The following is a 13,461-nucleotide window of genomic DNA, read 5'->3' on the forward strand; positions in this document are numbered from 1 at the left end:
CTTTTGATTGGATTATTGTTTTGTCTTAACAATTTATGAGAGTTCTGTATATCTTAAATATATGTTTTATATCAGATATAGTCTTTGAAAATATTTTCTTCCATTCTGTACATTCACTTTCTTGATGTTTATTGAAGCACAAAATTTTGACAGTCAAATATATCTATTTTTTCCTCTGTTTCTTATTCTTTGTTCTCTAACAATCTTTTGCCAAATCCCAGGTCTTAAAGATTTATCCCTATGTTTTCTTCTAAGAGTTTTTACAGTTTCAACTTTTACATTTAGGTTCTTGATACATTTGAGGATTTTGTATACAGTGAGAGGTAAGGGTCCAACTTTATTCTGTAGCATGTGGATCTCTAGTTGTTCTCATGCCAAATGTTGAAGAGACTATTCTTTCCCCCACTGAATGGTCTTGGCACCCTTGTGGAAAATCAGAAAATCATGTATTTAGGTTTTATTTCCAGACTCTCAAATGTTTTCCACTGATCTATACAGCTATCCTTGTGTTCCTCACTGTCTTAATTATTGTTGAATTGTAGTAAGTTTTAAAACGAGAAGGCATTAAAAAAAAGCCGGGGGGGCACCTGGATGGCTCTGTCAGTTGAACGTCCAACTCTTGATTTTGGCTCAAGTTATGATCTCATGGTTCTGTGGATTCAAGCTCTGTGTCGGGCTCTGCACTGATGGCACAGAGCCTGCTTGGGATTCTATGAAGGAAGGAAAGGAGGGAGGGAGGACAAAGGGGAAAGGAAAGGCATCTAAAACCAGGAGACATGAATCTTCCTACTTTTCTTCTTTTTCAAAATAGTTTGGCTACTCTGGTTTCTCTTCAGATCGTATAAATCTTTCGCCTTTTACAAAATAGTTTGGCTATTCTGGGTCCCTTGCAATTCCATATGAATTGCAGAATCAGCTATTCAATTTTTACAGAGTCATCTGAGATTCAGATGGGAATTCTGTGGAATCTGTAGATAGGTTTGGATCATATTGCCAACTTAACTATGTTACATCTTCTGATCCATGAACCTGGGATATTTTTTCAGTTATTTACACCTTTAATCTCTTTCAACAATGTTTTAGAGTTTTCAAATTGTAAGTTTTACACTTTTATTAAACGTGTTCCTAAGTATTTTATCCTCTTGGAGGTTATTGTAAATGAAGTTGTTTTCTTAATTTCATTTTTAGATGGTTCCTTGCAAGTGTATAGAAATAAAATTGATTTTTTATACCGAAATTATATCCTCCAATATTGCTGAACTCATTTATTTGTTGTAATAGATTTTTAATGGTTTCCTTAGGATTTTCTGTATAAATGATCATTTGTAAATAGAGATAGTTTGACTTCTCTTTTAACCTGAACACCCTTGATTACTTTTTCTTGCCTAAGTTCCCTGGCTAGAACCTCCAGACAATGTTGCATAGAAGTGGTGTGAGTGGACATCCTTGTTTTGGTCCTGATTTGGGTGGGAGAAAGCATTCACACTTTCACCGTTAAGTATGTTATTAGTTGTAGGTTTGTCATAGATACTCTTTATCAGGTTGAGGAAATTTCCTTCTATTCCTAGATTTTTTAAGTGTTTGTATTATGAAAGGGGTATTAAATTTTGTCAGAAGCCTTTTCTGTGTCTATTGAGATGATTACCTGACTTTCATTCTGTTAATATGATTTCTTAAATTAATTCATTTTTGGATATTAAATTAACCTTGCATTCCTGATAAATTTCACTTGGCCTAGTGTATAATTCCCTTTATATTGCTGGATTCACTTTGCTAATATATGCTGAGGTTTTTTTTCATCCCTATTCCCAACAGATAACTAGTCTATAGGTTTCATGTAATATTTTTGTCTGATTTTGGTATCAAGATAACACTGACTTCATAAAATTGGGAAAGATTTTGTCTTTTCTATTTTTTGAAATAGTGAATTGGTATTAATTGTTCATTGAATGTGCAATAGAATTCAGTAATGAAGTCATCTGTATCTGAGCTTTTTTTGTGTAGGTAGTTTTTGATTATTATCTAGTCTCTTATGAGTCTGTTCATATTGACTTTCTTTTTGAGAGAGTTTCAGTAGTTTGTGTCTTTCTAGGAATTTGTCTATTTCATTTAAGTTGTCTGACTTATGGATATACAACTCTCTGTAATATTTTTTAAAAAATTTTTTTAATGTTTATTTTTGAGAGACAGAGAGTGAGTGGGGGAGGGGCAGAAAGAGAGGGAGACACAGGACCCAAAGCAGGCTTCAGGCTCTGAACTGTCAGCACAGAGCCCGACGTGAGGCCCAAACCCATGGACCACAAGATCATAACCTGAGCTGAAGTTGGATCCTCAACTGACTGAGTCACCCAGGTGCCCCTCTTTGTAGTATTTTTTTAAATCCTTTTATTTTGGTAAGGTCAGTCACCATGTCCCTTCTTTCATTTCTGATTCTAGTAATTGAGTATTTTCACTTTTTTTTTTCTTAGTTCTTTTAGTTCTATGAATGTATCTATAATGGCTACTTTGAAATTTTTTTTTGGATCCAATATCTGGTTACTGTCACAGGCAGTTTTTTTCCCTGCTCTTTTCCAATGTATAGGTCATGCTTTCCTGCTTTTTTGTTGGAAAGTGGATTTTTTAATGTTTATTTATGTTAGAGAGAGAAAGAGAGAATGTGTGAGCAGGGGAGGTGCAGAGAGAGACAGAAGCAGAATTTGAAGGAGGGTCCAGGCTCTGAGCTGTCAGCACGGAGCCGCACGTGGGGCTTGAACTCACAAGCTGTGAGATCATGACCTGAGCCGAAGTTGGATGCTTAACCAACTGAGCTACCCAGGCGGCCCCAAAAAGTAGATATTTTAGATTATCTATTTTAGTGCCCCTGGTTACAGCACTTTCCTTCCAGGTGTTTGGTTATTTTCTTGTTGATTTTTTTTATTAATGAACTGAGTTGTGCTAGTGAAGTCCGTTCCTCCTCCCCACCCCCGTAGTGTAGTGCCTCTGATGCTGCTCAGGGAGGTTCATTCTGAAATGTGCCCACAGTCACCCTGGGATGACACTGATTTTGGTAGGGCTGTCTTCCTCTATTTCCCTCATCATATGTTAAACTCCACATGTTGCTAGATAAGTAGTCGCTTATTGCTCTTATTTTCAACAGTGCCCTGGAGTATAAACTGCTCTTCAGACTACTCCAGTTGAATTTTGGCTTGTTTGTTGGAATTGTGTCTGAGGTCATTGATTGATTGTGTTCTGGCTCCAGAAGGACTTCTCCCAGCTGACTTATTCACCAGTTCTAAACCTACAGCTTTGCCTGTATTTTGAATCACCTCCCAACTCCCTTGCACCACCATCTCGACTGTTAGAGCACCCTCCAGCTTGAGCTTCTCCAAATGCTGTTGGAAGTGAAGTCAGTTCCTGTGGGAAGAAAGTAGGAGCTATGTGTTTTATGGCCTACTTCTCCACCACTGCTCATGACAAGGCTTTCTCTGAACGAGACATCTGGCCTAGGAACTGAGTGCTTGGCAGACATAGGGGAGAGGGGCAAGGGGAGCACCCTGAGGTTATGTCAACTTGCCTTTCCTACCATGGAATCATCACCTTATGGACCAGGGCAGCAAAGGTGATCAGGGTCCCAGCATTTTGGCACACAGCACCTAAGGTAGAGCCCCTGTTATAGCACAGAAGAAAGGATCCTTTACCCGTCAACCACATTTGTTTGGGACGTGGCCTTAGCAACAGGTAGCTGGGGGCAAGAGGAGAAATGCTAAGATCATGCTCCTGGCAGGAAAAGCCTCTGAGCAGGAGCTAGAGAAAGAGAGGACCCTATTCTTGACTGCAGCTGTCTGTCCCACCTTGCTCAAGTGGCAGTTGAGACATTGGGAGCAGACTTGGTTCACATACCAGAGACTTCTGCCTTTTTTTAACCGTATTTTTCTAGATTTGCTTGAATAGATGTTTCTTCATTGGCTATTTTGCCTTAGGACCATTTTTAAAGGCCTTAAATGGTTGCCTTTGTAAAATAATTTTTAGTTTCATTAGGAAGCAGGTTACTGCAGCTTCTCTTGGTGTCATGCCACAAGTTCACCTCAGCATTTAATTTGGAGATGAACTGTTATCTAGAGCGTTGCTTTGTACCTGTAGAGTGGCAAAAAGATTTAAGTGTCTCATTATCTCCTTTGTCTCAGCAGTTCAGAGTCATTTTATAATTTGTAGTCTTAAAGCCGGTATCTCGTAGTGAGTTTTTGCATTTTGGTTGGATACATGAGGCGCTTGGGAATCTGTAACACTGATAACACACTTGACCAACATGAGCTTTAATAATTATTTGTTGTCTGTCTTTCTCTTACATAGGAGGTATCAAAACTCCGCTCCCAGCTTGCTAAAAAAAAACAAAGTGAGACAAAACTTCAGGAGGAATTGAATAAAGTTCTGGGTATCAAACACTTTGATCCTTCAAAGGCTTTACTTCATGAAAGTAAAGAAAATTTTGCTCTCAAAACCCCATTGAAAGAAGGTAAGAACTGAATACATAGGTAAGTGTTACCTTCCTTTGAATTTGCTTTTGCAGCATTTCGCAAGTTGTCCATTTTTATGAACTGTGAAAATTTGTTGATAGTTTTTGATATAAAAATTCATATTGGGACACCTGGGTGGCTCAGTCAGTTAAGCATCAGACTTCGGCTCAGGTCATGATCTCACTGTTCATGGAATCAAGCCCTGCATTGGTCTCTGTGCTGACAGCTCAGACCCTAAAGCCTATTTTGGATTCTGTGTCTCCATCTCTCTCTGCCTTTACCCCACTTGCACTCTGTCTCTCTCTGTCTCTCAAAATTAAAAAAAGTTAAAAAGAATTTTTTTAAATTTGTATTCATCTTTAACAATAAATCAAAACTGGTTGAAATAGTGGATGAAGAGGGACGCCTGGGTGGCTCAGTTAAGCATCCGACTTTGGCTCAGTTCATAATCTCACAGTTCATGGGTTTGAGCCCCATATTGGGCTCTGCGCTGACAGCTCAGAGCCTGGAAACCGCTTTGGATTCTGTGTCTGTCTGTCTCTCTGTCTCTCTCTTTCTCTCTCTGCCCCTCCCTGCTTATATGCCGTCTCTCTCTGTCTCTCTCAAAAATAAATAAATAAATATAATTTTAAAATGATGAATGAAGAAATATATTTATGGCACAGAATGCAAATATTGCTTCACCTGCCTTACAGATGGTAGGAAATGCCTGTTTTTAGTTTATAATGACTGATAGATTAGTTTTAACTTAGATTACTAATATCTCTTTTTAATAATTCTTCCAGGCAATACAAACTGCTGTTGAGCTCCTATGGAGTTTCAGGAATGATGCAAGTAAACATCTGAAAAACCTGTTAAAGATTATTTCATTCTTACTATTTTTATTATTATTATTGCTGTTGTTCCTGTTACTATTGTGTTTGTAATGAGTATTTTTAATGTATTTAATATTAACTTCCTATCTTTATGTATGTGAATGGAAGTTCAACATTTTTATCAATATGACTTCTGACATTTTTTTCTATTGTCTGTATCTCCTCCTTGATGCTTAGCTTTATTGCCTCATTTTAAACCTTTTCACTGGCTTTCCATCTTTACAACTTATCCCACCAAATCAACATTCCTTTAAAAATCACTCAAATTGTTATTCCCCTACTCTGAAACAAACATTATTTGGTTTCAAGATTCAAATCCGTAGGTTTTTTGGTGTGATGCTGGAGGCCTTTTCTAATCTGAGCTTCTTAAACTAGGCGAAAACACCTGTTCCTACCTCTGCTTTGATTGTCTAATAAGGTTCATTCTGTCATACCCATCATCCATTTATCCCATTCAAATAAGAAATAAGGGTATGCCTAACTCCATAGTAATCTCTTTGTCTCCTACCAGGGTCACTAAGTTGGTCAATAATTTGTGGATTCCTCGACTCCATCTCAGTCCTACTAAATTAAAATCTGGTGTTTAGCTTGAAAATTTGCATTTTTAACAACTGCAGTCAATTCTTAGATACACTAAAACTCTGAAAATCTATGCTCATAACCTCAACAGAATTTGTCATTAGAGTGCCTGCCATCTGACTGCTGGATGCTTGATTAATACTTTTGTAATATGAAATAAAATCACACATTAAATCATTTACTCAGTTATTCAACTTGTATTACATGAAGTTATTTAATGGTTCTATTTAAGGTGTATTGTCTCTGCTCTCGCCTCCCCATCTTGTCCTCAGAATAACACTTGGTAGTATGTTATTTAGAAAATGGTGAGCCTTCATCTAAAATGACTGATTTACAAAGTTGGTATGATATTGTAAGCTACAGTTCTGAAGAAATGTAGAAATTAGAAAAAACAATGTGCCTCAAGTGTAAAGACAAAAGGAAGTGAAAATTGAAGCAATGTTAAAACATGTACGTACTGAGACATGACATCAGTAGTATGGCAGAGTAGAAGCCTTGGACCCTCCTTCTCCCCACAGACATACAGAATCAGCAATAATACAGAGACAAATTCCCCTTGTGAGAAATCCAGATTCTCGTTGAGAGTGCCAAGAATATAAGTAGAGAAAGGATAATGTATTCAACAACTATATCTAAATGCAAAAGAATGAGGCCGTACACAAAAATCATCTCAAAACCCTTAAACTATAAAACAACTAGAAGAAAATATAATAGGAAAGCTTCATGACATCGGTCTTCACAGTGATTTCTCATACCAAAAGTCACAGGCAACAAAAGCGAAACTGGACAAGCGGGACTACAACTAAATTTTCTACATGACAAATGAAACAACAGAATGAAAAGAACCTATAGAATTCAGGAAAATATTTGCAAACTATACGTCAAAGGGGGTAATTCCCAAGATGTATAAGGAACCATACCCAATAGCAGCAACAACAACAAAAAATCTAATGTAAAAATTGCCAAAGAATTTGAATAGTTATTTCTCCAAAGAAGACCTACAAGTGTTTAACAGGTATAGGAAAAGATGCACAGGGTCACCAGTCATCACAAAGAGAAGATATTTCATACCTGTTGGGATGGCTGTTAAAAAAAAAATAAAGATAAGTACTAGGATATGGAAGCATTAGAACCTTTGTTTTTTGTGGTTTATTTATTTAAATTCAAGTTAGTTTACATACAGTATAGTTTGGTTTCAGGAACAGAACCCAGTGATTGGAACCCTTGTACAGTTGTTGGTAAGAATATAAAGTAGTGTAGCCACTATGGAAAATAGTATGGAGATTCCTCAAAAACTTTAAATTAGAACTACCATGTGATTCAGCAACCCAGCTTCTGAGTATTTATCCAAAAGAATTGAAACGAAAATCACAAGAAGGTATTTGCACTTCCGTGTCCATTGCAGCCCTATTCCCATTAGCCAGGCTATGGAAACAACCTAAACATCTGCTGACCAATGAATGGATAAAGGAAATACATACAATGGAATATTATTTGACCTTAAAAAAAAAAAAAAAAAAAAAAGGAAACCCTGCCTTGCTGCTATAACAAATTAACACAAATTTAGTGGCTTTAAAGACCACATATTTATTATCTAATAATTCTGGAGGCCAGAAGTCTAAAATGAATGTTACAAGGCTAAAATATAGATGTTAGTGGGCTGTGTCCCTTCTAAAGGCTCTAGGGACAAATCTGTTTTCTTGTCTTTTCTAACTTCTAGTGGCTGCCTGCTTGCTTTGGCCCATATCCCCTTCCTCCATCTTCTATGCACATCACTCCAACCTCTGCTTCAATTGTCACACCTTTGTTACTCTGACCTTCCTGCTTCCACCTTAGGACCTTTTGACTATATTGGGCCCACAGAGTTAATCAAGTATAATCTCCTCATCTCAAAGTCTCTAATAACATCTGGAAAATTCCTTTTGTCATATAAAGTAGCATCCATAGGTTCCAGAGATTACAATGTAGACATCATTGAAAGAGTCATTATTTTGTTAACCATGGTCATCAAGGATGATATAGCATTTCCAAGATGTTCTCGGACACTTGCTCTTGGAATCCAGCCATCTTTCCTCAATTCCCTGCCTTTAAGCCAACTGCTCTAGGTGACATAGAGCAGCAATAAATGGCCTGGGCTGAGTCCTACCCAAATTACAGGTTCATGGGCAAAATAAATACCCAAATTATAGATTTGTGGGCAAAATAAATAATTGGGATGGCAATTGATCCTAAAATTCTTACCAGGCCACCTTCTGTTTAATTCACTTTACTATTTATGTTAGGTGTAATGGCCCATTACTCTATCCTTTATCTTTCTGTGTAGTTCCTCCCACCTTTGTGTTAAAATTCAACACTGCACAAATTTACTTGCCTGCATCTTATGCCTTTGTACTCAGGCTTTTGAACAGTACTAAATAAAATCCTCTCACATTAAAAATAGTGGCCATGTCCTGCTTTCCAACCTCACATAGGCTCTTGATGTCACCAAACAATTCTGTATTTTTTCTTTCACATTTTTTTTAAGTAAGCTCTGCACCAAACATGGGCCTTAAACTAATGGCCCTGAGATTAAGATTCACATGGTCTATAGACTGATCCAGCCAGTCACCTCTCTTTCCCATTTTTAATTTTCCCCAAATCTTAGACTTCAGCATCTCCCTCTTAGCCAATGATAGCTATTTCTACTTCACAAAGAAAATAGAAATAATCAATGGTAGAATTTTCTCAAAATGTAGGTTATCCAATAAATAGTTTGAGGATGACTGGCTTTCCATATAGAGGAAAGAAGTTGTATCTTTCACCTCACTTTCAAGCCAAAATTAAATTACAGATTAAATTTAAAAATCTAATCACAGTACAAGATAATGTGTCTTTATAATTTCAAAATAGAGAGATTTTGTAAAGAAGACTATGAAGCCACAAAATATAGCTGTGGTTTCATAAAAAGTAAAAGAATCTGGATGGAGAAAAGCTCCATGTTCAAATGACAAACACATATGATAGGCAAAGCAAATTTCTTCTGATTGGAGAGTACTATAAATGAATAAGTATAACACCTAAAGTCCAAAAGTAAGCAAGATCTATGCAGACAGAACCTAGAAGAAATGCAAATGTTCTTTAATTTTGAAAAGATAATCTTACTCATCATATAAGAAATGTAAAATGAAATGCTGATATTTCCATATCAATTAGCAATGATCAAAAAACATGATGATAGGGGTACTTAGGTTGCTCAGTCAGTTAAGCATCAAACTCTTGATTTCACTTCAGGTCATGATCTCATTGTTTGTGGGTTCAGGCCCGCATTGGAGTCTGTGCTGACAGTGCAGAGCCTGGTTAGATTCTCTCTCCCTCTTTGTCCCACCCCACTCATAAGCTCTCTCTCTCTCTCTCTCTCTCTCTCAAAAATAAACATTTTTTTAAAAAATGATAAACTGTGATGATACACTGTAGATACATCACTGTGTAAAAATCAACTGAACAGTATCTGTTAAAGTAAAAAAATCTTATTCTCCAGAAATTTTTTCCCAAGACTTCATCTTTCAGATATCTATACAAAGCCTTCAGTATAAGAATGTGCCCTGTAAAATTGTTTGGTAGCAAAAGGGAATACAGTCCCTGATGAGCTAAGTGGGTAACTAAGATCTTAGTTTGCAGAGTACTTAGTGACCTGGTGCAGTCTTACCCTGACCTTACCTATCCAGGTCAGTTCAGGAGGTAAGCATGACCCAAGACCTGAAGAATGGGTAGGGGTGATTCAGATGAAGAAAGATCATAGATATGAGGATTCACTCGAAATGTAACATCAAATGGGAAGGTACAAGAGTTTGGCACTTTTGAGAAACCACATTTAATATCACCAGTAGAGGGGCGCCTGAGTGGCTTAGTCGGTTAAGCGTCCGACTTTCGCTTAGGTCATGATCTCGCAGTTCGTGGGTTCGAGCCCCGCGTCGGGCTCTGTGCTGACAGCCAGCTCAGAGCCTGGAGCCTGTTTCAGTCTGTGACTCCCTCTCTCTCTGACCCTCCCCTGCTCATGCTCTCTCTCTCTCTCTCTCTCTCTCCTAGAAATAAAAAAAAATTTTTTAAAAAGTAGAAAAATGGCAAGAAGTTAAACTGCAAGGGTAAGCAGATCTCACTGTGTGAATGACAATAGAGTAAAATACATAAGAAATTTGATCTTTGGGGTGCCTGGCTAGCTCAGTCATTAAAGAATCCAACTCTTGATCTCAGGGGAGTTCAAGCCCCTCATTAGGCTTGGAGCCTATTTAAAAAAAAAAAAAGAAAGAAACTTGTTCTTTAACCTGTGGATAATGATGAGTCATTAAAGGGCATTAGATATGTTTTTGAATGTCACTCTGGCTGCTGAGTGGAAAATTAATTCTATGGGAATAAACCGGAAGTCAAATCATTCATCCAATAATATTTACTAGTACCTAGTATGTGTTAGACACTGTCTAGTTGCTTTAGAAAAAGAAGAAAAAAAGATAATAATTGGGTAAAAGCAGAAGATGGCCCGTAGCCTGAGGGAGAGTTGAAGGATTTCTGGTTTAGACAATGGATGGGGGACCTTGATATCCCCTGAGATAAAGAACTTGGGTGAAAGAGCCCATTTGCCAAGTGAAGGAAACACATTTGGTTTGGAACACACTGAGTTTGAGGTAAAGTGGAGTAATCAGGTAGAATCTTGTATATACAGGTCTTCAGGAAAAGGCTCTAAACAACACACATCTGGGAATGATGAGTGTGCACATGGTAACTGATCCTTACGGATCAGTCATGTAACAACTACCAATGTTTTTTAATCACCACTATTCCAGAGACTATAGAAATGTACAAAGACAGTTCCTATCTTCCCAGAGCTTTCAGTCTACCGAGAAAAAATCACACTTATGCATATATGTTACAAATGGATTTAATTATGCTGAAGAAAGAGTAGCACAGCTTTTAATAATATGAGAATAGAGATAGAGGGTAACAAATGACCAACAATGGATTATACCAAAGACTACATGAGTGAGTGGCCAGTGACGTTACCTTTCTGTACCGTTGCCAAAAATCCTCCTCCTCCTCCTCCTCCTCCTCATCCTCCTCATCATCCTCATCCTCATTATCATCATCATCATCCCAGCCCCAAGCTTTCCCCAAAGGAGGAGGATATCTAAGGAAGAAAGTTCAGACCTTTCAGAAATCAGCTGTGAAATGAATGGATTACATTTCTGAGGAAGCGCCAGGCTAGGATGTACTGAATGTGTGAATGAGGTCTTTGTAGAAGGGCTGAACTTTGGACCGTTTTAATCCTTCAGGTTTTTGCTTCAAGGGTTTTGGCATACTGCCTCCCAGGAACAGGCAAGATCTGGCCTGTGTCTGCTAAGACTGACAGGTGAAAATCCGAGTAATCAGAAGCTTGGGCTGTGGAACTGAGGTCCATGTCTAGTTCAACTCAGGCCTGTATATTTACATTTACCCTTAACCTGGAATACCAGTCCATGCTCACACTACTGATTAGAAAGCATTGTCCACAGTTTAGGATGCCTGCTTCCTTCCTCACATCCCTAGAACCCTCCCTCCAGATCCTCTCTTTTTGCTGCTATTCATGACTTATATGGAAACATCCACTGAAAATAGGGTGGGGGTCCAAAAAGTGATGGCAGTGTAAAACAGAAGGCCACAGAACCTAGAGGCATGGAGACATCTCTTTACAAAAGTTTTTTTTTGAGGGTCCAGGTCTAACTCATTCAATATTCCTTTATCTTTTTCAATGTTTTATTTATTTATTTTTGAGAGAGAGAGTTTGGAGGAGGGAGAGAGAGAGGAGAACACAGGATCCGAAGCAGGTTCTGTTCTACAGCAGCAAGCCTGTTGCAGAGCTCAAAGTCATGAATCCTAAGATCAGAACCTGAGCCAGAAGTCGGACGCTCAACTGACTGAGCACCCCAGGTGCCCCCAATATTCCTTTAAATTAGGAGTCGCCTGAGCATTAATCTCAAATCAAATTTTGTCAACTAGATTTTTCTGGAGACAGAGACAGAATGGTTCCAATGACAGAGAGGTTCCAATACCCTCCCTTCTCATCTCAGTCACAATGTTCATCTCTCCTCCCTGAGTCAGGAAAAAGGACTTACCCTTCTTACCCCCATCCACTTCATAATCCTCATTAGCTTTAGATTCAAGAGAATAGCAACAGCAGGACAAATATTTGCTTTTTTGTGTATTTTCACTTGAACCGTCCTAATTCTGACTCTGTGGATACTCTAAGGTGGGTAGGAGAAAATTAAGAGAGTGCTGTAAGAAATAAAATTTTAAGAAGTACAAAGATTAAAATTTCAAAATCTTATCTTACTACATAATACTTTAAAGCTCATATTCAGAGAGATGACCAAAGGAAGAGAAATAAATATAAAATTTGTGAAAAACAATAAATATTTATTGACAACCACAAGCTAGAGATATTTTTTTTTTAATTTTAAAATTTATTTTTGAGAGAGAAGCAGAGCATGAGCAGGGGAGGAGCAGAGAGAAGGAGACACAGACTTCAAAGCAGGCTATAGGCTCTAAGCTGTCAGCACAGAGCCTGACATGGGGCTCAAACTCAGGAACTTGAGATCTTGACCTGAGAGGAAGTTGGACACTTAACTTACTGAGCCACCCAGGCGCCCCAGGATAAAGGTACTTAAAGCCACCTCTGAAAAAGGTACATAGTATAGATCTATAGATCTTTCTGCCTTGTCTTTCTCATTCTAACCCACTATAATCTAGTTTCTGTCCCCAGTCCTCTGCAAACCTACTGGCAATTTCTCAGGTGAATTTTTGAAATGCTGTATTTTACAGAGAGCCAATGCCATATATTTGGTTTTCCTTTCACCTAAGGAAAACCTTTCTCACTCCATTATTCACTCCCACCATCTTGTACCTAACTTGTAATTACTGGACGGAGTAAGGAGTTGAACTTTAACTCTCTCCTTGATCAACACTCTCCCTAGATGGTCTCATTAAGTCTTATGGACTTTGCCACCTCCATATAATCATTGACTTAGATTAGGAATGGCAATGGAGACAATTAGGGGAAAGTTGTTCGGTTACAGGATACTTACAGGTTCCAAAGTGGGAACACAAAGATTACTTATTAATTGCAAAGGGTAAAAATTGTGCCACTAGGGGCACCTGGCTGGATCAGTTGGTGGAGTGTGTGACTCTAGATCTTGGGGTCATGAGTTTGAGCCCCACATCGGGTGTAAAGATTACTAAAAATCAATCTATATATATATATATATATATATACACCAAATGGAAAGACACCAATGATATTGGGATGACTTTTCGTCAGGTGCCTCCTAATATGATACAATATGCATATGTAGCACTATGAATCTAATCAAGTCTCCAAAAACAAAAATCACTTTACAGAAAATACAGGCTTAGTGAAGTATTATATGAACCCTTGAAGAAAATCATCAGGTAACTGGGTACCATCTCTTCAAAAAGCCAGTGTGGTGGGCAAGGACCTAGAACAAAGC

General features: G+C 38.0%; 1 protein-coding gene across 2 annotated transcripts in view; it reads left to right on the top strand.

Moving 5' to 3' along the window:
• HMMR (hyaluronan mediated motility receptor) overlaps positions 1-5,803 on the top strand; it is a 43,347-nt gene extending 37,544 nt beyond the window's left edge. For both annotated transcript variants that reach the window (XM_039222290.1, XM_039222291.1), the window contains exons 17-18: positions 4,330-4,492; positions 5,279-5,803. In XM_039222290.1, coding sequence (XP_039078221.1) covers positions 4,330-4,492; positions 5,279-5,298 — 183 coding nt within the window. In that variant the 3' untranslated portion in view covers positions 5,299-5,803. The remainder of the gene's footprint in view (positions 1-4,329; positions 4,493-5,278) is intronic.
• Positions 5,804-13,461: the final 7,658 nt, after the last annotated feature.

This window comes from Hyaena hyaena, unplaced genomic scaffold (assembly GCF_003009895.1).
Source record: "Hyaena hyaena isolate Hyena2069 unplaced genomic scaffold, ASM300989v1 scaffold_1102, whole genome shotgun sequence".
NCBI classification, from domain to species: domain Eukaryota; kingdom Metazoa; phylum Chordata; class Mammalia; order Carnivora; family Hyaenidae; genus Hyaena; species Hyaena hyaena.